At 40.3% G+C, this 24,399-nt stretch overlaps 1 protein-coding gene across 2 annotated transcripts in view; it reads left to right on the top strand.

Moving 5' to 3' along the window:
- LOC127575466 (adhesion G protein-coupled receptor F5-like) overlaps positions 1 to 24,399 on the top strand; it is a 64,638-nt gene that overhangs the window by 22,103 nt on the left and 18,136 nt on the right. The window contains exons 3-9 of one of the 2 annotated variants that reach the window (XM_052025361.1): positions 266 to 332; positions 1,934 to 2,095; positions 9,800 to 10,090; positions 14,149 to 14,255; positions 16,617 to 16,675; positions 18,829 to 18,956; positions 21,576 to 21,748. In XM_052025361.1, coding sequence (XP_051881321.1) covers positions 266 to 332; positions 1,934 to 2,095; positions 9,800 to 10,090; positions 14,149 to 14,255; positions 16,617 to 16,675; positions 18,829 to 18,956; positions 21,576 to 21,748 — 987 coding nt within the window. The remainder of the gene's footprint in view (positions 1 to 265; positions 333 to 1,933; positions 2,096 to 9,799; positions 10,091 to 14,148; positions 14,256 to 16,616; positions 16,676 to 18,828; positions 18,957 to 21,575; positions 21,749 to 24,399) is intronic. The other variant, XM_052025362.1, reaches the window with a different exon arrangement.

Below are 24,399 nucleotides of genomic sequence, written 5' to 3'. Positions count from 1 at the left end.
TATGCAGTTGTTGATCTCACAAGAGTGGTTGGCTGCTGTCAGCTGTGCAAATCTTATTGCCAATACCTTGTTTAAATCCTAGTCAAGGTTGTCTCCATTGTATCATGCTTGTTATTATGTAATAGGACAAATATTGTTCGTTTGGGTGTGTGAACCAAACTGAGACAACATTCTAACAGAGTATAAGAAAGAGTTAATAATTTGAGCTTGAAAGATTTTTAAGCAGTCTTATATAATTCAATGATCTCAATATGTCAAAATTCAGATAGAAGATACTTCCATAACAGAAGACAGTAAAAGTCAAATCCACCTCAACAGACGAAAAAGAAATGGTAAGTAATTAATTATATTATGACATTATGATATCCTGTCATATCCCTTTATAAGTGAAGAGGACATTCTGAAACAATTTCCAAACCTCTATCATTAATGACTGAGATTTGTTTAAAAAATCCTATTAATTTTTGAAATAAAGTAATTCTGATTTTCTTAGTCAGATAAGAGGAAAGTAAAATAAGTTTGGGATTAACTGAAATCTGAATTTCATTGTGTCAGGGAAAATATCACAATCATTTATTGTCAATTTTTCAAGAAATTCTTTAAGTTCAACTAACTACTTATAACTTGATCTATACTTGTCCAGAGTGAATGGCCCAATCACCTTATAATTGCAGTCCACACTCTCTCCAATTGTATAAAGCATGACATTTGTAAACACATTTTAGAGATATGGTACAATAATTCCACCAAAGTACAGAGGTTCAGTTATTCTCTCTTAATCAGTAGGAAGCAAGAAGGTGCATGATCAGCCACCTTTTTTTTAGATATCTTTATTAGTCACATGCATATCCAAACACACAGTGAAATGCATCTTTTTGCGTAGAGTGTTCTGGGGGCATCCTGCAAGTGTAGCCACGTTTGCAGCACCAATATGGCATGCCCACAACTTCCTAACCTGTATGTCTTTGGAATGTGGGAGAAAACTGAAGCACCCAGAGGAAACCCATGCAGACATGGGAGAACATACAAACTCCTTACAGACAGTGGCTGGAATTGAGCCTGGGTCGCTGGCACTGTAATAGCATTACGCTAACCGCTACACTACCATGCTTGACATCACTTTCCCCAGGTGTCAATCATGTACCTTGGAGGCCCCTGCCCTGGTTAATATCCAATCATAATAAAACAATCCTTTGCTTTTATCAATCATTTCGTTATTATTAATCACATCTCTTCAGAGGCCTTTTGTACTCTATTTATTGCCACATTTCATCTGGTGACCATTTACTTCCAACATTCCCGAGTCCTCTCCATGCATCCCTGCAGAGATTAATTGTCTTGGCAAGAAACCAGTCTGCAGGGTTAATTTATCTCAGGGGATAGTATTATCTCTCTTCCACATTCATTTAGACACCTGCTATCCTGGGAACAGGCCCAATATCTCCAAATGTATATATTCTGAGAAAACTTGCTGTGTACTATTGACTCCAAATATGGCAATCAAGTCTTCCTCTGTGTTTCCCAATGTGTCTTTGTGCTGAGCCATGCCCCTAATTGCCATGAAGTTGCCTTAAAGACTGCTACAATCTTGCGATCTCTGGTGAAGAGAGATTATCTTTTAGAGAACATTCCAGTAGACTATCCATTGATTATTTGTATGACAGAGCCTTCTAGCTCAGCTATAGAAAATGAGTCTAAAGCTTGTGGGGCAAAACTACACATCATCTTGGTATATGCTTTTAAGTTATAATATGCAAATTAACACCACATGCTACTTTCCCTTGTACAGATGTTCCATTTCAAACAAAAGCACCCGAATAGCTTGTTTTGAATATTCTTGAATGTTCTCAGAATTGGTTTCCACATTTATTAATGTGATCATTTATTGTTTTTTTTATTGAGCTAATTTTTTCCTTTGTTTGCTAAATGGTAGTCAATCAACAAACTGCATATGATATAGACATTGAAGTAAGCATACCTAACAATGGCCTGTCTATGGAAACACTGCAAATGCTCCTGAATAATGTAACCTATCCGTTTGGAATATACGTTGGAAATGATATTGTTAATATTACTAGCATCACTCCTACAACGGGTGAGTATGGATAAAATATATCAGTAACCTTGTGCAAAATATGACTTTTGCAAATATATTGCATTTCATGTGATCTCAAAATTAACATATCATCAAATGTGATATCGTAACATTAAATCTAATGTTGCTGGGAAACTCTCGGTGCTATTTTGGCTAAAAACTGAAGCAAATGCTAAAGGGGTTCAGTGCTAATAAGGATTTAGCACAAAATTTTGGTAGTAACTGCAGGAAAACAAACATTTCTCAGTTTGTTACAGTTGGAATTGAGTGGTTACATGGGATCCCAGCACTCAGTTACACTGTAGATGTAGAGAGCCATGGTTGGAATATAGCAGCATGGCACAGGTAATAGCCAAAAGAGAAAGTGCTGTTGGTTGCAGCTCTAGAAGTTCTGTTGGATGATGGCCAGAACAGGAGGAATGCTCTGTGTCTTATACTCACAAGGAGTAGGCTTCCACCTCTCCCTATTGCCCTTCTCCCCCCACAGTAACTGGTGGTGTTCAGTCTCACTCCTGTGCTTTTCCATTTCTCATCCAGGCCAAGGGGACCTCTAGCAACATTCAAAGCAGAGCACTACTTCTGAAAGATCCAAGAACAAAACAGTCCCGTCAAGTGAAATAGTGCAGGGCTTACTCTTTTTTGTGAAACTTCAGAGAATTTAGGTGAAACTTCAGAGAACTTAGCCCATAAGAGATGGGAGTACAAGGAAGATAGGCAACCCCTCAAGCCTGCTCCACCATTCAAGGTTATGGTTGATCTCACCATTTGTCTGCTCCTTTTCTGTTTGATCTCTATAACTTACCCTTAAAGTAATAGATTCATACAGCATGGAAACAGGCCCTTCGGCCCAAATGGTCCATACCAACCAAGATTCCAATCTAAGCTCATTCCAGTTGCCCATGTTTGGCTCATATCCCTCTAAACCTTTCCTGTCCATGTATCTGTACAAGTACCTTTTACATGTTGTTAATGTACCTGCCTCAACCACTTCCTCTGGCAGCTCATTCCACATACTGACCACTCTCTGGGTGAAAAAGTTGCCCCTCAGGTTCCTATTAAACCTCTCCCCTCTCACCTCAAACCTATGCCCTCTAGTTCTTGATTCCCCAACCCTGGGAAAAGACTATGCACATCACCCTATCTATGTCCCTCATAATTTTATACACAATAAACTTTATGAAGAACAGTAGACTTTTTAAAGTCTATATCTCTCAGCACTGAATATACAGAATGACTCTGCCTCTACAGCTCTCAGGATAGAGAATTCCAAGAAATAAGAATTGTTTGTAAGAAAAAATTCTTCCTTATATCACTCTTAAATGGGTAACTTCTTATCCTGTGACAACACCCCATGGTTCTAGCTGCACCCATTGGAGGAAGCATCCTCTTAGCATCGACTCTGTCAAGCCACTCAGGATCTTGTATATTTCAACAGGAACACTTCTCAAACTCTAGGTAGTATAGGTCCAATATGTTAAGTCCTCCTTCATAAAATAGTTCTGCTATAATTGAAGTCAAAGTAGTGAACATTCTCTGTCTGCCTCTCAGTCAAGTATATCTGTTCTTAAGTAAGGAAACCAAACAGTTCCAGGTATGGTCTTACTAACACCCTGTACACTTGAAGCAAGACCTCCTTATTTCTCAATGATACTACCCTTGCCATAAAGATTTCATTCCTTTTCCTTTGCTGTAACTGCATGCCAACATTCTTTTGTTCAATATAAGGACACATAAGAAAAATAAAAGCAGAAGTAGGCTTGGAGAGGATTATTAGGGATAGGATTTATGAGCATTTGGAAAACTATGGCCTAACAAGGACAGTCAGCATGGCTTTGGGTGGGGCAAGTAGAGTCTTACTAACTTGATTGAGTTTTTCGAGGAGATGATGAGGGCGATTCATGAAGGTGGTGTTGTGGATGTTGTCTACATGGATTTTAGTAAGGCGTTTGACAAGGTCCCTCATGGGAGGCTCATCCAGAAGATTAAGATGCATGGGATCCACAGTGACTTGACCGTTTGGATTCAAAATTGGGTTGCCCATGGAAGACAAAGGGTAGTGGTCGATGTGACCTATTCTGGTTGGAGGTCTGTGACTAGTGGTGTTTTGCAGGGATCCATACTGTGACCTCTGCTGTTTGTGATATACGTAAATGACCTGGATGAAAATGTAAATGTGTGGGTTAGTAAGTTCACAAATGATACAAAGATTGGTGGCATTCTGGATAGTGTAGAGGATTGCCAAATGATACAGTGGGATATACATCACTTGCTGATATGGGTGGAAAAATGGCAAATGGAGTTTAAGCTGGCCAAATGTGAGCTGTTGCACTTTGGGAGATCAAATGTAAAGGGACAGTACACAGTTAATGGCAAGACCCTTAACAGTATTGATGTACAGAGGGATCTTGGGGTCCAAGTCCATAGTTCCCTGCAAGTGCCTGCACAGGTTGATAAGGTGGTAAAGAAGGCATATGGCATGCTTGCATTTATTAGTTGAGGTATTGAGTTCAAGAGTCAGAAAGTTATGTTGCAGCTTTATAAAACTCTAGTTAGGCTGTATCTGGAGTATTGCATTCAATTCTGGTTGCCCCATTATAGAAAGGATGTGGAGGCTTTGGGGAGGGTGCAGAAGAAGTTTACCAGGATTCAGCCTAGATTAGAGGGCATGTGCTATAAGGAGAGGTTGGACAAACATTGGTTGTTTTCTCTGGAGCAGTGGAGGCTGAGGGGAGACCTGACAGAGGCTTATAAGATTATGAGAGGCATAGATAGACAACGGGTATCTTTTCCCCAGGGTCAAAATATCTAATACTAGAGGGCATGCATTTAAGTTGAGGGGGGTAAGTTCAAAGGAGATGTGCAGGGCAAATTTTTACACAGAGAGTGGTGGGTGCCTGGAATGTGCTGCCAGGGGTGGTGGTGGAGGCAAATATAATAGAGGCGTTTAAGAGGGTCTTAGACACATGAATGTGCAGGGAATGGAGGGAACTGGACATTGTGTAGGCAGAAGGGATTAGTTTAGTTAGGCATTTAATTATTAGTATAATTGGTCCAGCAACAACATCTTCTATGTTCTATATTCTAGGCTGTTTGGTTCATCACATCTGCTCCACCATTCATATGAATAGTGGCTGATCTTCCATTTCATTGGTACTTACCTGCACCAACCCATAATCTTTGATTTCCTTAAGTCTAAAAATCAATCAGTTGCTGTGTTGAATATACTGAGTAACTGAGTCTCTATAGCCCTCTTGGTAATGATTTTCAATGACTTACTCCCCTCTGGGTGACAAAATGTCATCTCATCTCTATCCTGAATGGCCAATCTCATATTTTGAGACTGTAACCCCTGGCTCTAGACACCTTAGTCAAAGGAAATTTTATCTCCATATCCACTCTGTCAAGCCCCATGAGAATTTTGTCCAAATCAATGAGATTTTTTCTCATTCAAAGTATAGGCCCAGTTCTGTTTAGTCTTTCCCTATAAAACAAAACCAACATTCCAGGAATCAACCTACACTGAACTCCCTTTATTGTCTCTAAACTTCCTTGGGTCAGGAGACCATATTCCAGATGCAGCCTTACCAGTGCACTTTATAATTTGAGCAAGACATCCCTACTCAAGTATTTAAATCCTCTTGCAATTAAAAGGTGAACATACCGCATTTCTTCCTAATAGCTTGCTGTATCTGTATGTTAACTTCCAATGATACGTGTAAAAGGAGACCCAGCTGCTTCTATCACCAACATCTTTCAATCTCCCACCATTTAAAAACATACTCGGCCTTTTCATTTTTTTCTACCGCAGTCTCACATTTTTCCACATGGTATTCCATTTGCCACATCCATGACCGTTCACTTGTCTACATCTCCCTGATACCTCTCTACATCCTCCTCACAGCTCAAACTGTCGCCTAACTTTATATCATCAGCAAGCTTGGATGCATTCAAATGATTGATTTAGATTGAGAACATTTGGGGCCCTAGCACCGAACCCTATGATACCCAATTTGTCACAGCCTCCCACTCAGAAAATGATTCACTTATCCCTGTTTTGTGCCTGTTACCCAATCTTCAGTCAGTATATTACTGCTAATAGCATGCTGCAAAATGTCTCTGAGCTGCAGTATTCATTATTCTCACAGCATTTAAAAAATTTTCTGCTATTCCACAGAGGATAATCTAGCATTTCTCCATATTCTACTCCATTTGCCATAACTTTCCTCACTCAATTAACCTGTTTATGATCCTTTCCCAACTTTTTCTTTAGTCATGGGAGTGCATCACAGTTGTTTTTTATATGTGCAAATGATGCATAAAATCTGCTTTACATGTTTGCGTCCAGTACCAATGTAAGTCCTGCCCATTGGGAAAATGAAGTAGCAATTTCTGATCGCAAAGTAAGTGCATTGTTATTTTTAGTGTAATGTCTGCACATTCAGTTATGTTAGAAATTAGCTCTAAAAGTCACTACCTATGGCTTTTGCTTTGCACTCACATCCAACAAGAAGCCCACCCTACAGCAGGTCAGCATCTATATGCAAGTTAAAATGTTCCCTCTGTGGAATTAATGGTTTGCTGCATGCTTTGCTGCAATAATTTTGTTGCATTGTGATTTTCTCCAAAGAGATTACTGTTAAAGATCGCAGCATTTCTGTGTTATGCATCTCAGTGATGGACCACCCGCACCATCATTATCCTATACCTTGCACAGACATAGGACCACTTATTGCAAGGCAGTCCATTGGGCCAGACTATCACAAGCAGTGTCTCCAATCACTCTCTTTCTTCTTTATGTTCCACCCACCCCACCTCTGATTTTGTCCCACCTCAGGGCTATTGCCCCATGTCTGCCAAGAAGATGCACATTAGGGCTCTGACAAGCTTCCCAGTAGCCAGAGTGGGAATGATGAGTCAGCTGCCTTTGGGAAGTGAACAGGCAGGAGTTTAACAAAAGGATATGGGTGCAACCACTCGAATGATTATTTTAAAAGGTAAATTTCACTTTGAAATTCTTTTTGTTCAGGCTGTATATCTGATAGCACTAAAAGGGCACCCATGTAATGTATCAAGAATAGGTGAAATCCAATTTATGGGCATTTGTGTCTTTCTCACAACTCCTTTTCCCATCTATCTTTGTATCACCAGTAAATGTTAGTTCGATACACTTGGTTCCTTAACGTTAATCATTATTATAGATAATGTATCATTATAGAACCTTCCAGTTGCACTTTCCCATCTGACAATCTAAGAGAATTGTTTGTGCCTGAATATATGGCCAAAAATCGACCCTTCTCGATCAATGCTAGTCAGTGGTGAGTTAATTAGAAACTGAAAGTCCAACACTGCTACATTACAGGCAAACATGAGGAGAAACCAGCTCCCAATCCCTTATCAGTGTCAGCTATGAAAATCACACTGGCATTCTGTGAGGAATGAATCAGGCTTGCTGGGGTGCCACACATCAAATTGCCAGCCAGGAATTACTATGTGGTCTTATGACAGAGATGAGGTTTATCAATAAAGTATTAGATTTCTTGTGTCTTAAGTGCAGTCCTGTGGTGAGAGTCAATTACCTTCAGGGAAGAAGGGAAATGAAAGGGAAAAAAACTGCAAAAGATGTTACATATTCAAATCATCAAACACAATAACCACACTTCATAAAACTTATCGTTTGACAAACTAAACATTATAGTGATAGGCATATTTTGTATAAACATGCTGCATTTACACCAAAGGAGATAATTTTAGCTTTTAGCAACAGGGTAAAGTGGCCAATAAAGAGTCGTATCCATTTTCAGATAAATTTTCATTGATTTCAAAATCAAACATGTTCCTCCATCTAGTGGCCAGGAGTTGTTTAGCAAGGGATATGTTTATCCCATCTGTGGAAATCTGATCATTACTAGGGTTACACAATGAGAACAAACTTCAATCCACCTCCTTAATAACCTCATGAAGTTATTAAAGAATTTAAGAACAAACTAACTTCTTTTTCTTTTTTTAAACTAATGGTGTGCATATAAAGTGTGCATTGTGTAGAGTGAAGAATGTTTTAAATGAATCCAACTCTAATTGGCTCTTTAACTAAGAGCAGTCTAGAATCACATGTAGGCCATACCAGGGCAGATTGGAAGATTTCCTTCCCGGAGAGCATTAAGTAACCAGATGAGTTTTTATTTTAATAAAATACTTCAGTAATTTCCAGAATTATTTTATTTACCATTAGTGACACTGTTTCATATTCCATAGCTTTTAAAACTTGAATTTAAGTGCCATGATAGGATGCAAACCCATGCATTTGGATCTATGGTCCAGATCTCTAGATGCTAGTTCAATAACATAACCACAATGTGACTGTAGGTTCATTTTCTTATGATAATATTCACATTTGCTTCATTATTTCTGGTAAAATAAATGCCACACTGGGCTTTGAATTCTTCCTGGCTGAATGTCTGATGTCCAGTTCCTTAGTGGTTAAGGAAACATATTCCATCTGAGATAAATACAGTAGATTAGCTGAATGTATGCAGTATGACAAAGCTAGGGAGGATAAGCAGAGCTAACGTTAGTCAAGCAAGACTTAAGTTAACAGCTGTTCTCGTGCCACCAGTACCTGCATGCATTCAAATCACATGCATTCACCTAGAATGATGAAATGAAAATCTCTGCTGGTCATAATATCATTGGTGTCAAGCAGTGTATAGGTACTTTTGAATTGTGTCAAGACAGACTTTGACGAATGTGCAGCCAATCATTTTGGATAAGGATACCATGATAATCACTTGTGCAAATATGTGATAACCAGATTATGTCTCATATCAGTGGTATTTGCCCACTATTTAAGCCTGAGAGCAGACTGATGAAGCTAAACATTATCTTTTGCCAAATTGGCATACTTTGGTCAAATCCAATGCAAAAGGTAATGATAATTAAAAAAATCAGTGTGGCCTGTCTCAACCCAATTTGACAGAAAACAAAGTAACACTCAATTGGGATGAATTTCCGTCAAATTGATGCTCTTGCTGATGAGAGAGTAACAATGGTAGGTGTGCTAGAAGTCCCTTAATGTTCAATGGAACTAGGGAGGGATAGTAAATAAGAGATGACCTCTAAACCAAATTATCTGATCTGCATTCTGTCAAGATCAACTGTTGAGAGAGTGATCTCTACATTAAAATTAGACATTATATGTAAGATATGTTCACATAAAGCATGATAGAATCATGGAAACCTACAGCATATTTGGCCCATTCTGTCCATGTTGGCTGGAAAAGTTTCACAATGTTGAGAGCAATGGTGAAATAGCTTACTTCAAGCTTAAATTGTACTGCTGAGCCTCTTGTTTGGAAGTAGTTGGGCATTGTACTGTCCTTCATATTCAGTTCCATTAACTGACTTTTGGAGGCAGAGTTTTACTTGTTGTCTCGACTATACAATGTAAAAAATACTACCAGGTAGAGATTGGTTTCTGGGCAATAATCTTTTGTTACATTTTCAAAGTATTTTTTGTTAAGATAGAATTTATAAATCATGATATTTAGTTCACAAGGTATCACTAGAGTAATTATTGGGCATTGATATATGAGCTGTGTTTTCTATATTGTGGCTTCATCACCAAATGATAGGGGAATACAACTCTACTGTGCCCTTTGCCAGTAATTTGTAGTTTTAATGTTTTACTTTTGCTTTTTCCTTCTCTAGTCTGTAAATTAGTCAACAACGAAGTTCAATGCACATGCACTGGCGAATTTACTTGGAACTTGACTTTTTGTAGAACATACCAGTCTTGCAGTGAAAAAACTATAACAAACCAGACCTGTGACTGCATCAGGGGCTACCCAAAAGAAAGGGAATTTTGTGACCTCACACCCATCGTAACAACACCCATACAAAGTACTGCACAGACAACCCCCCCTGCACAGACAACCCCCCCTGCACAGACAACCCCCACAACTACTTCAACATCAGCAACCACCACGGAAGCTCAAGGAGGTATATTGAACATGTTTCTCTCTCATTAATGGAAAGGTCTGAACTGTTTGTGATATAGGTGATGTTATTTTAATGAACAAACAGAAATAATGCTGTACTGTGTTACAACCTTCATCGTACAATGGTAGAATGTAATGATAATATTACTGGATCAGTACTGAGTTATAGATCATTTCAATATTAGCAAATCTGACCCAATGACATTGATATCTTTGTGATCAAAATCCTCCACTTACTGAATAATTGGTGAGTGCATCTCTTTAGGATTCTGCCAAACGCCTTCATTGAAAATTGATGTTCAGACCTGTAAGGCTGTTTTATAGGCTTTTGGTAGATTCTTTGCTGTTGGAAGAAAAGTGGAACAATATTTGATCTCAGTTATACTTGTACCCGGAAAAGTTAAATAATCATAACTATTTTATTTGAAGCACCACCTTATAAAAGCTACCTGGGTTAGTTTGTATCCATTTGCATCCCAACCTCTATCATAGCATATAGAAGAGTACAGCACAGGAACAGGCCCTTTGGCCCACGATGTCTGTGCTGACATTAATGCTGAATTAAATTATGGTCTATATCCCTCCATTCCCTGCCTCTTCATGTGTCTGTCTAAATGCCTCTTACATATCTGCTTCTACCAGCTCCCTTGGCAGTGCGATCCAGGCACCACTCTCTGGGTAAAATAAATTAATCTTGTAACTCTCCTTTAAACATTCCTCCTCTCACCTTAAAGCTCTGCTGTCTGGTATCTGACCTTTCCACCCTGGGGAAAAAGACTCTGATTATCTACCTTATCTATTCCTCTCACAATTTTATATATTTCTACCAGGTCACTCCTCAGCCTCTGATGCTCCAGAGAAAACCATCCAAGTTCATCCAACCTTTCCTTCTAGCTAATACTCGCTAATCCAGACAATATTCTGGTGAACTTCTTCTGCACCCTCTCCAAAGCCTCCACATCCTTACTGTAATGCAGTAACCAGAACTGCACACAGTATTCCAAATGTGGCCAAACCAAAGTTTTGTAAAGCTGCAGCATGACTTGTCAACTTTTATGCTCAATGCCCTGACCGACAAAGACAAGCATGTTGAACACTTTCTTTATCACTTTATCCACAAGTGTTGCGTTTCCAAGAAGCTATGGACTTGCAGCCCAAGATCCCTCTGTACATCAATGCCCCTAAGGGTCCTGCCATTTACTGTGTACTTTTATCTTACATTTGACCTCCCAAAGTGCAATATCTCAAACCTGTCCTGATTAAGCTCTATCTCCCATTTCTCTGCCTATACTTCCAACTGATCTATATCCTGCTGTATCCTTGACAACCTTCCTCACTATCCAAAATTCCACCAATTTTTGTGTCATCTGCAAACTTACTAATCAGACCACCTACCTTTTCATCCAGATCATTTATATAAATCACAAGCAACAGAGGTCCCAGCATTGGTCCCTGTGCCACAGACCTCCAGTCAGGATAACACTTCTCCGTCACTACCCTCTGTCTTCTATGGCCAAGTCAATTTTGAATTTAATCTACGAAGTCACTGTGGATCTCATGTGACTCAATCTTATGGATCAATCTACCATAAGGAACTTTGTCAAATGTTTTACTGAAGTCCATGTATGTGACATCCACTGCCATGCCCTCATCAATCATCTTCGTCATCTCCTCAAAAAACTCAATTTTGTAAGACATGACTTCCCCCACACAAAGCCATGCTGACCATCCCTAGTAAGTCCATGCTTTTTCATATACAAATAAATCCTAACCCTAAGAATCCTCTCCAGTACTTTCCCCGCCACTGATATAAAGATAGAGAAAATTATTTGATGTGGAGGGTGGGAAGAAGACAACAGCTGAGTCCATGGCATACGCCCCCATCTGGGAGTTCGTATTCTGTCCCAGAAAAGATCAATGAAGGGACTGGTGTTAATGGACAAATGAGACACACTGGACTCAGAAATGATGTGGACATGTAAGTCCCTCTGACGCACGTTAGTTTCCCAAAATAAAGCTGACAGAATACAAGGACACTGGAACAGGGAATTGTCATTTGAATCTAAAAGCAAACTGTTAATCTGCTTTCTGCCAATCTCATTAGCATGTGGGTGCTGTTCTCCCAGTGTTCATTGACAGGACACAGAATGGAATGTGGGTCTCAGTGGTGATCTTAAAAAGTGCAGACAGAGTGCAATAAAGGGGCATTTGCACATTTTATGAGGCTGGAAATTTAAAGTGCCACATTTTATGCAAGTTACAGAAAAATAGCATAAGAAATAAGAGCAGGCCATATGGATCTTGGAGACTGCTCTGCCATTCAGCAAGATTTTCCACTTCAGTGCCATTTTCCTGCACCATCTCCATATTCCCCTACTGCCCAAGAATTTATCAACTTCATAGAAGCACTGAGGGAGGTCATTCAGCCCATTGTGTCAGTGCCACCTACCAGAGCAAGTCACCAGTCTCATTCCCTGGCCCCTTCTCTGCAGCTTCGCATTTTTTTTTCCTTAACATACATTTATTAAATTTTCTAATGAAGGCCAATAGGGAACATGCATCCTCTGTGTCTGCAGACCATGCGTTCCAGATTCCAACCACATATTGCGTAAAAAAAAAAGTTTCTTCTCATGTCACTCTCAGTTTTCTTCCACTTATTTTATCCCTATGATCTCTAGTCCTCATGCCTCCACCAACCGGAACAGCCAGCCACTTTCCACTCTGTCCAAACCCCTCACCATTTTATATACTTCTATCTAATCTCTCATCGGCCTTTTCTCCCTGAAGAAAACAGCCTGAGCCTCTCTCATTTATTTCTGTAATTCTAATCCCTCATCCCAGGAACCATTCTCATAAATCTTTTTTGGACCCTCTCTAAATATCTTCACATCCTTCCTATAATGAAGCAACCAGAATTGAATACAATATCCAGTTGAGGTCTGACCAATGTTTTATAAAAATTCGGCAGGACTTTCCTGCATTAATACTTTCTGCCTTGATAAGGCCCGGAATTATGCATGCCATATTAACTGCTTTTTCATCCTGCCCTGCCACTTTCAATAACTTGTGCACCCAAGTATTCTATTTGCTTCTCTTCATTCTTCCCACCAAAATTAATCACCTCACATTTCTCCACATTAAATTTAATCTTGCACACATCTGCCCATTTCACCAGCCTGTTTATATCTTGCTGCCACTTATCACATCCCTCTGATTCTGTTGGTATTTACAACCCGGCACTTGTCATACGCAGCCTTTTTTTTTGCTTTATCATCCTCTGTATCTCTTTCATCATCCTGGAAGCTCTGGATTTCTTTGTTCTTGCTTGGCAACTCATAGAAATGTGCATAAACTGCACCTGAACCATCTCTTTAAAGACAGCTCATTGTTCAGTAACAGTTTAGCCTGCCTGTCAACTTTTGGTTCAAGGTTATGTGGGCCAGATCCACTCTCATCCCATTGAAGTTGGCCTTCCTCCAATTAACTATTTTTACTTTGGATTGTTGCTTCTCCTTTTCCAAGGCTTACCTACATTTTATGACATTACGATTTCTATCTCCAATATGTTCCCTTACTGAACTTGGGACACCTGACCCACCTCATTTCCCAGAAGAAGATCCAGCAGTGCCTCCTTCCTCACTGAACCAGAAATATACTGCTCTATAAAGTTATCTGGGACACATTTTAATAATTCTTCACCCTCTCTGGCTCTTAACACTATTATCTACCCAACTCATTGGTGACCTATAGAATGCACCCAATGGTGTAATATACTGTCTACTGTTTCTTAGCTCTAACCAAACAAAATTCTGACTTTGAACCCTCTGCCATGTCCTCTCTCTTCAGCCCTAATATTCTCATCAATCAACGACGCTACCCCTCCTCCTTTCTTTCTTTCCATATTCTTCCTGAACGTTTTGAAAAATAGCATCCATATTTTGTTGTAGGATTCCGAATTGTACAATCACTATAATTCATTATGAACTACCTTAATTGCAAAGAGTTACACACCCTTTATATTTGAAATAATGAAAGGTTAATAATATGAATCTTTTACAGGAAGTATGAAATTTGCGTTGAGAGTTAAAAATCTGATCTTTTCAAAGGACCTGAAAAATTCTTCCTCACCCTTGTACAAAAACATTTCAAGAGAATTCAATGCATTGGTATGTAACTAAGTGAATAACATTGCAAACTCTGAAAGGATTTTTTTTAAACTTTGTGCTGCTGAGGGGAAGTTTTGTCTTTCAGATTTATATAACAGAATTTCTGTCTGAGGGTTAGGCTGACATGTTGAAGTAAAAGCTTTAATAAAGATATTAAAAGCCTCAGAGCAATTAAAAAAGAAAATGTAATTTTGTCGCTATGCAATACAAATTTTTATTTTATTTTAAAAGAAATTGATTTGGCACCGAATCTTGGGAAGAGTAGATTCGGTTAATGTGTGAAAAACTCAGGAAAGCATTTGAAGAGGATCACTTGTTTCTTCAAACAACTGTGATTGTATATTGGCCCAAGATTTCCCCTTATCTTGCTGGTGTTCTGCCTACTAAATCTGTGCATAACAGGAACAGGGATCCCAGGACAAACTGATGCAGATCAACTGGCAGATTCCCCATCATAAAAGCAAGGAAAATGTGGAAGTTTGTCCACTATCACAGGACCACTGGCACCGAAGGCACTGAGAGCAGTGCATAACTGTGCAGAAATTTAGAAAGGGCATATTTACACCTGCTTGGACAGGAATCCTGAACTTATTGCAGAGTGACAAGGCTAAAATCAAGCAGTTCTGGCCATTATTTTCCTCATGTATGAGTTTCCATATGATTGTCCAGAAATAAAATACTGAAGTTGTTAGAAATCTGAAATAAAAGCACAAAATGTCAGAAATATACAGAGAACCAGGCAGTGTCTATGAAGAGAGAAACTGAATTTACATTTTTATTTCCAAAGTTGCTGCTTAACCTATTGAATATTTCCAATGTTTCTTTTTGTATTCTATATGATTGACCAATTTTGAATGTTAAAAGAAAGTTTAACAGGAATTAATTAATATGAATATTTCTGATACAAGATACTCTTTAGTAACATATAAATATAGCAATATTGCATTTTTAACATTAGTAATGAACCTAGCTTGCTACTATGGAATATTTGCCTTGGCCTTTTTTTTAGCTCGGGTCTTGATGATATCTATGTTTGCTCTTCGATTCTGTCATGAGTGAGATGCCCATTTTGAGCCACACAAAGGAACCTCAAAAATTGTAGAAAATCCATCCTACATTGTTTTCTTCTGTGGTTGCATTCTAGGTTATTCAATATATGATTTTTAAATCATTGTGTGTGCCATACCAATGTTGTTTCAAAAGGCTGTGTTTCATCACCTGATCATATCTTTTTCTTTAACTCAAGGAGATAGTTCAGCAACCAGAGTTTGTTTCTTTAAAATAAAACTCTTCTTGGCCATTATCTTACTCCAAGAATGTGTATTTGTGAGACTAAGTGATGTGCCTAAAACTCAAAAATTACCTTAAAATATACAAATCAGTGGGTCTCTCATACTTTTTCCCTCCTGGGTCTGTTAACAGTGCAGTAGATATATGTTGGCTGGGTGGAGGTTCAGAAGTGGCAGAAATACACTGCTGTACATTAAGATAGTGTACAAGGCAGTATTACGATGATAATCCTATCAAGATACTATGGAGAGGCAAGGAGTGTTCAAATAAGAACTGTGTGAGATACATAATTTGCCCAGATTTTGTAGTCAAAATAACAGCAGGCCCAATGGCACTTGTTATTTTTGGGTAGATGGTACAACAATTTTAAGTAAGGTTCAGATTCGTTGTGAAACTGAAGTATCCAAAGGCTATAGTTCAGGATGCACTTCTCAGTTACCCTTACAAAAAGAGTATCACACTGTCTGCCACAGCATTGAAATATACTGAGAGGTATGATGTCTGAAACAAAAGTGAATTAAATTTAGCACAGAGAGATAATCCTTGTCCATTGCAGGTTAAGCATCCTTTCAACTTCCCTGGTACTGAAAATTAACCATTAAAAGTGAGGAGTTTCACTTCTTCAGTTTAATAGCTGGAGTTTTATATTGTGTAAATTGTAAAATTGTACTTTTACTTTTTCTTTACCTTTCCTTTCTGTCTCTTGTCATCTCAATTGATTTTCTCCTCTGTTTCCCTTTCTGCACCTGATTTGATGTTTGATTCTCTCCCTCTGACTTCTATTATTGCACTTATTTTTACAGTCCAGTCTTTTATTCAGGCTTTCAATGCTCTATCCCCTTCATTACTTGCAGTTTAGCAATTTGCCTTGCAAAAAAAATGTAAACACTAAATATACATGGAAATATCTAACCAACAGCAAACAGCTGTAGCTGCCATGGAAATTATGGGCAATTTAAAATATTAACATGAATCATTTTTGTACACATGCTTATATAGAAATAAAAATGTGTAACTCTTTAATTTTTTTCTTTTTTGAAATGTCATTTCTATTTCTAACCCTCTCCTCAGCTTAATGAAGCCTACAAAAGTGTGCGTCCAGATGCTTCTGTAAAAATTTTGGGATTCACGTAAGTGAAGTATTTTGAGGATAGATATCTATTTTGTTTTGAAGATCTAATGGGAAAATTCAGAAAACGTGATGTACAGGTGGGAACTGCAAAGTGCACAAGAACCAATAATGGATTATAATCTGCAATGGAGCTAGTTTTTATCCTTATCATCATTTTATCTTATTATCAGCATTTACCCAGCAGTTTTAAAAAAGAAGCCAGAAGACTTTATTGGCACTATTTAGATTACTTCCAGAAGAGAGTAGGGGCAGGGACCCAGCAACAGCACTTATACACCTCAACCTAGATAATTTTGGATGGCTTCAGTCCGAGTACAACCTCAGGCCAGTTTCTTTATGCAAATGTGCCAGCTCCTAATATTTCAGGGGTGGAATTAAAAATTTGACATCAGCAGCAGGGGTCCAAAATAAGTGCACGTTGGCTCTCGGGGCCAAGTGTGCTGGATTTCAGATGTTCATGTGATATGAAGCAATACATACAAAATGTGGAGGAACTCAGTGGGTCAGGCAGCATCTATGGAGGGAAATAAAGTCGATGTTTCAGGCCGAGAACCTTCATCAGAACTGGAAAAGAAGGAGGGCGGAAGCCAGAATAAAAGGGTGGGGGAGGGGGAGGAGCACAAGCTTGCGGGTGATAGGTGAATCCAGGTGAGAGAGGAAGGTAGGTAGGTGGGGGAGGGGGGAAGTGGGAATGATGTGGGAAGCTGGGAGGTGATAGGTGGAAGAGGCAGAGGACTGAAGAAGATGGAATCTGATAGGAGAGGACAGTGGACCATGGAATAAAGGGAAGGAGCTGGGGAACCAGAGGGAGGAAGGTGTGGGTGGTGGGCAGGTCGGGAGGCTGGAGGAGGGGAAAGAGAAGGGGTAAAGGGGCCAGAGGGATAAGGGAAAACAAAGCAGGGGTGGGGGGGCGGGGAACAGAGGGGAGAGGTTACCAGAAGTTAGAGAAATCAATGTTGATGCCATCAGATTGGAGACTACCAAGACGGAAAATGAGGTGTTGTTCCTATAATCTGCGTCTAGCCTCAACTTGGCAGTAGGGGAGGTCATGGAAAGACATGTCAGTGTGGGAATGGGAAGTGGAATTAAAATGGCTGCCCACCAGGAGATCCCGACTGTTCCAGCTGATGGAGTGAAGGTGCTCGACAAGAGAATATGTCCTCATCCCCCCCCCACCCTCTTTTTTTCCCCTTATGCCTCTGGCCCCTTTACCCTTTCTCCTTCCCCTCCCCTGCCCTCATGGCCTGCCCACCACCCACACCTTCCTCCCTCTGGTTCCCCAGCTCCTTCCCTTTATTCCATGGTCCACTGTCCTCTCCTATCAGATTCCATCTTCTTCAGCCCTTTGCCTCTTCCACCTATCACCTCCCAGCTTCCCACATCATTCCCACTTCCCCCCTCCCCCACCTACCTACCTTCCCCTCCTCACCAGGATTCACCCATCAACTGCCAGCTCGTGCTCCTCCCCTTCCCCCCACCTTCTTATTCTGGCTTCTACCCTCCTTTCCAGTCCTGATGAAGGGTCTCGGCCCGAGACATCGACTGTTCATTTCCCTCCATAGATGCTGCTTGACCTGACGAGTTCCTCCAGCATTTTGTGTGTGTTCCTTCCAGCATCTGCAGAATCTCTTGTGTCTTCATGCGATATGAAACAGAGTAGACAGCCAGCACCTTACTCCTGCCAATCAAGGAGAAGTGTTGGAATACAGGGCATGATGTTTCAGAGTCAACTTTCTCTGTATTAATGGTTTTGGAAAGGAAGAACTCTGGTCGATTTGAATATGTTAATAGTCCAAGACTATTGTGGGTGCACCTATGGCCACAAGGTGGCCCCAAAGTGAAAGAAAAAGTCAAATAAGCACCTTTTGTAATTGCTTAGATTCTAGTTGCATTTTGGCTTCATTCATCATTGGTATTTACAGATGAACTGCAAATCCCTGTCACTTTTGTCAGAAGGAGCCATTGAATCAGTTGAACAGTAAACCTGTTTGAACCTCATGAAAGAGAAACCAGGTTCTCATTTTGTCTTAGCTACTCCAAATAAGGGCAGAACAATCTCATTTAGTGTACTGGTAATGGGCTGCTTATCTGAATTATCTTATTTAAGAAAATGCCTGTTATAATACCTTTTTTTTGTCTTCATTAATTCAGTAACGGGAGCATCATTGTGGTCCATGAAGTATTCTCTCGCTCACCTTTAAGCCCAGGTGACATTGCCTCCAGCCAGAATGAAGTGACAAATGCTCTTTCTAATAAGTACATAACAGAATTTTTACCAGGCAAGTAGCTCTTTGAACAATAAAATATTTTTTGATGGAGGGTCTCTAATGTTATAAATATTCATCTTATGACCCATCTGAACAGGATGGCAGTTAGGACAGTACAGTACAGAAACAGGCTCTTCAGCCCACGATGTCTGATGACAAATTAAACTAATCCCTTCTAGTATTGGTATTGGTTTATCATTGTCATTTGTACTGAGATACAATGGAAAACTTGTCTTGCATACTGATCGTACAGGTCAATTCATTACACAGTGCAGTTACATTGAGTTATACAGAGTGCATTGAGGTAGTACAGGTAAAAAAATAACAGTATAGAGCAAAGTGTCACAGCTACAGAGTAAGTGCAGTGCAGGTAGACAATAAGATGCAAGATCACAACAAGGTAGATTGTGAGGTCAGAGTCTATCTCATCGTATAAGGGAACCGCTCAATAGTCTCATCACAGTGGGATAGAAGCTGTCCTTGAGCCTGGTGGTATGTGCCCTCAGGCTCCTGTATCTTCTACCTGATGGGAGAGGAGAGAAGCAAGAATGACCTGGGTGGGTTGGGTATTTGATTATGCTGGCTGCTTCACAAAGGCAGCAAGAGGTAAAGACAGAGTCCAAGGAGGGGAGGCTGGTTTCCGTGACATGCTGAGCTGTGTCTGCAATTCTCTGCAGTTTCTTGCGGTCCTGAGCAGAGCAGTTGCTGTGCCAAGTCATGATGCTTCCAGATAGGATGCTTTCTATGGTGCATCAATTGGTGAGCAAAGTTGATGAGTGTCAAAGGGGACATACTGAAGTTCTTTAGCCTCCTGAGGAAGTAGAGGCACTGGTGAGCTTTCTTGGCCGTGGCATCTGCATGATTTTACCAGGACAGGCTATTAGTGATGTTCACTCCCAGGAACTTGAAGCTCTCAACCCTCTTGACCTCAACACTGCTGATGTAGACACCTGTGTACACCGCCCCCTTTCCTGAAGTCAATAACCAACTCTTTTGTTGACATTATCGGAAAGGTTGTTGTCATGTCACCATGCCACTAAGCTCTCTATCTCCTTCCTGAACGCCAACTCATTGTTTGAGATACGGCCTACTACAGTGGTGTCATCTGCAAACTTGTAGATGGAGTTAGAGCAGAATCTGGCCACACAGGCATGAGTGTATAGGGAGTAGAGTAGAGGGCTGAGGACGCAGTCTTGTGGGGCACCAGTGTTGAAAATAATCGTGGCGGAGGTATTGTTGCTTTTCCTCACTGATTGCGGTCTGTTGGTCAGAAAGTCAAGGATCCAGTTACAAGAGGGAGGTGTTGAGTCCCAGATCTCGGAGTTTGGTGACGAGTTTGCTTGGAATTATAGTATTGAAGGCGGAGCTGTAGTCAGTAAACAATAGTCTAACGTAGGTGTCTTTACTGTCCAATAGTCTAACATAGGTGTCTTTACTGAGTGTAGGACCAGGGAGATGGCATCTGCTGTAGACCTGTTTTGGCGATAGGCAAATTGCAGTGGGTCGAGGTTGTCTGGGAGGCTGGAGTTGATGTGTACCATGACCAGCCTCTCAAAGCACTTCGTGATGGTAGATGTCAGAGCCATTGGTCGGTAGTCATTAAGGCATGTTACCTTGCTTTTCATCGGTACCGGGATGATAGTGGTCCTCTTAAAACAGGTGCAAACCTGAGATTGAAGCAGGGAGAGGTTAAATATGTCTGCAAATACTCCCACCAGCTGATCAGCACAAGATCCGAGCACACGGCCAGGGACACCATCTGGGCCAGATGCTTTCCTCGGGTTCACTCTCTGGAAGACTGATCTTATGTCATTGACAGTGACTACAGGTTCAGTTGCATTGGGGGCTATCAGGGTGGGTGGTGACAATCAGAGTGCTCTGAGGAGGAACTATTTTTACAGAACAAGTGGTAATGAAGCAGAGATGATTAATGTTAATAGGGTGGGCACTTCAGGAAGGAAATGCAATGTCATTGATCAGGGAATGGGACTGTCCAGGACACTCAAAAAAGAACTGGCATGAACTTTATGGGCCAAATGGCCTCTTTCTTTGCCATAATGACTCTACCTGCATTCTTCTTTGGTATCTGAAAGATCTAGGGGACAAAGTATGTATGGCTGCTTTTGTTTCCTTGCTTTGAGGCAGTTTGCACCAGACCTGAATGTCTTCTGTCAGGACCAATTTTCCACTAGGGTTCTCTGTTGGTGAGATGTTAGCTGCAGGTATCTGACACATGCCGTACCTGCTGATAGAATCTTCTGCTTGCATTAGCCAAAGCAGGCAACTTGGTACAAGTATTCCCCCAAGCACCATGTCTGTTGGAACATTGGTTAAGGATCAAAAGAGGATTTTAGCTTCAGGCCTGAGAGGCATACTGCTGCAATGTTGGCCATTGGCATTGCCTCATGTGGAGCCTCAATTCTATTTTATCACAAACTGCCAGAAAAGCCAATGCAGAAAGTACTGAGCAGTTCAACATCAGAGTATAAGAAATAGGAGAAAGACTAGGTCAACTCTGCCAATCCACAAATAATCAAATATGCTCATGGAGCAAAATATAACTTCATAAACTTGGGGGAACTAGACTATTTATCTATTGGAAAGCTATATCATTTTTTTTTCTTTCAACAGAAGATGAAATTCCATGCAGCAGTAGCATCTTTGGCACCACAAATTTTAATTCCATTGCAGAAATTCCCTGTATGGGAGTGGGAGGTGTCAAGAAAGCAAAATGTGGAAAGAATGGAAAATATGAAAAGGAACTTGATTTCTGTCTATTACCTGCGATTAGTAATCTTCTTGAGGTAGGTACTGTAAAGAATTTTAATCAGATGTAAAACATGATTTAAGTAACTCCCTCTTTGCAGTATTTTAACACACCCGAGAGCTGGTTTAAAATTGTTGTGCTATTGATCACTGTTTCAGCATGTTTCTAGGACTCAACCATTCAAAAATAATAAGCTGACATAAATGTTGATGTAGAATGGATAATATTATGAACCAAGGTTGATCTGGAAGTTTAATATTTGTGCTACACAACAATGGCATCAGAAAAAAGGACCAAACATATACCCTTAACCATAATTGGCAACACTTGCCATACCATCAAAATCCTTTGGTTTACCATGACTTAACCTTTATTAGGCATATCAGTATTGTGGCACCATGATCAGACGCAGTGGCCAGTTGCTTTTTGACGACTGGATTTCTTCCTGAGCCCTAATGTCTTTCAAGCCAACAGACAAGTGCAACAAATGATTAGAAAAGCAAATACTACGTGATTCTTTATTACAAGAGGACTTGAATAAAGAGTAAGGAAATCTTATTGCAATTGTATAAGGCTTTGGTAAGACTGCACTTGGAGTACTATGTAAAGATTTACCGAAGAAAGGATGTACTTACCATGGCAGGAATTCCATGAAAATTCACGGGACGGGTTCCAGAGATGGAAAGTCTGCCTTAAGAGGAGAGATTGAGTAGATGAGGCTTTTATTCTCTGGGGTTTATAAGAACAAGAGGAGATGTCACTGAAACTTACAAAGCTCTTCCAAGGCTTGGCTGGCTGGATACATGGAGGATGTTTCCCCAGGCAGAGGAGTTCAAAACCAGGGGTTACAATCTCAGGTTAAGGGGTAGGCTGTTTAGGTCTGAGCTGAGGAGAAATTTCTTTGCTCAGAGGGTAATGAGTCTTTGGAATTCTCTAACTTGGATGGTGGAGCTGACTCAGTCATTCGAAACAGAGATGATAGATTTCTGGAAATTAAAGGAATCATGGTATTTGAGGAAAATGGAACTGTGGTAGGAGATAAGCCATGAACTCGATGAATTTGGAGCTGGCTCCATAGACTGGCTGCCCGACTCCTGCTCCTGTTTACTGTGTTCTTCTGTTGTTCAAAGACCTGCAAAAAACATTTGATGGAATTCTCTGCACCATGCAGGTATAACGACTCTCAATTTCATCAAGGACAAATGTAGGTGGATCTGTATACGTGGCTGTGACCTCTGAATCCCACATCCTCCATCATTGCTTCTCTGTGGCTGCATTATAAATACTCTACAAAATGCACCACAGCAATTCAACAAAGTTAATTTTTGACCCTAAATCTTTGACCATCAAGAAGAACAAGAACAAAAATGGACCAGATAGCAGTAGTATTGGTATTGGTTTATTATTATCACTTGTACTGAGGTACAGTGAAAAACTTGTCTTGCATATCGATCTTACAGGTGCAGTTACATTGAGTTAGTACAGAGTGCATTGAGGTTGTACAGGTAAGAACAATAAGAGTTCAGAGTAAAGCGTCACAGCTACAGAGGAAGTGCATTGCAGGTTGACAATAAGGTGCAAGGTCACAACAAGGTAGATTGTGAGGTCAAGAGTCCATCTCATCATATGAGGGAACCATTCATTTGCAGCCTATGCCTTGCACTTACCAAGTATGCATGCTCCACAATAAAATTAAATTCTTGTGGAAGTCCAGCTCCTAATTTCTTGCTGGCATCACTGCCGTTGCCCTTCTGTGAGACTCAGCAGTGCACCAGCAACAACTAGGCTTCAGGCTGCTGACTGTGATGTCCTAGCCATCAGCTGGTCTGATGTCAGTTTGACAGGTCACGCTGTCAAACATGTGGGTCTTTTCAGTCACTTTCCAATTTTTTTTCTAAATTTACAGAATAGGGCATCAGTGGCAAAGCTAGCATTTATTACCCAGGCATAACTGCCCTTGAAAAGTTGGTGGTGAGCTATCTCCTTGAACTGCTGCAGTCCTTCTGATGAAAGTACTGCCCCAGTTCTGTTGGTGAGGAAGTTCCAAGATTTAGACTGAGCAACAATGAAGCACCAACAATATGTTTCCATGTCAGGATGGTCTTAGAATTGGAGGGAAAACTACAAGTGATGGTGTTCCCATACACCTGTTGCTCCCAGTCTTTCTCAGTGATAGGGGTCACAGGTTTGGGAGATACTATCAAGAAGCATGGGTGAGCAACTGCAGTGTATTTTACATCTGGTACACAGTGCAACCACTGTGTGCCGGTGGCAAAAGGAATGAACATGTATGTGGTTGATGGGGTGCCAAACAACTGGGCTGCATTGTTCTGGATGCTCTCAAGCTCCTAGAGCATTGTTGGCACTCTGCACTCCGGGGAAAATGGAAACATTCCATCATACTTCTGGCGTGCCTTGCAGTTGGTGTTAGGAGGCAAGTCAATCACACAGGGTATCTAGCCTCTGAACCTGCTCTTGTAGGCACGGTATTTGTGTGACTAGTCCGGTGGACTGTGGTGTCACGAACCAGCAACAAAAGAAACACACTGAGCATGATTCAGTGTTAAAAACTATTTTATTAATCACTACTTATGATAATACGTAAAATAAAAGTAAAAATGTTAGTATGTTAGAATTCAAAAATGTTAAACTTTGAACGTTAACCCCAAAACTAAACTCTTTGTGTGT

Source organism: Pristis pectinata, chromosome 10 (genome assembly GCF_009764475.1).
Source record: "Pristis pectinata isolate sPriPec2 chromosome 10, sPriPec2.1.pri, whole genome shotgun sequence".
Classification (NCBI taxonomy): domain Eukaryota; kingdom Metazoa; phylum Chordata; class Chondrichthyes; order Rhinopristiformes; family Pristidae; genus Pristis; species Pristis pectinata.
This window is presented reverse-complemented; position numbering and strand designations above follow the sequence as displayed.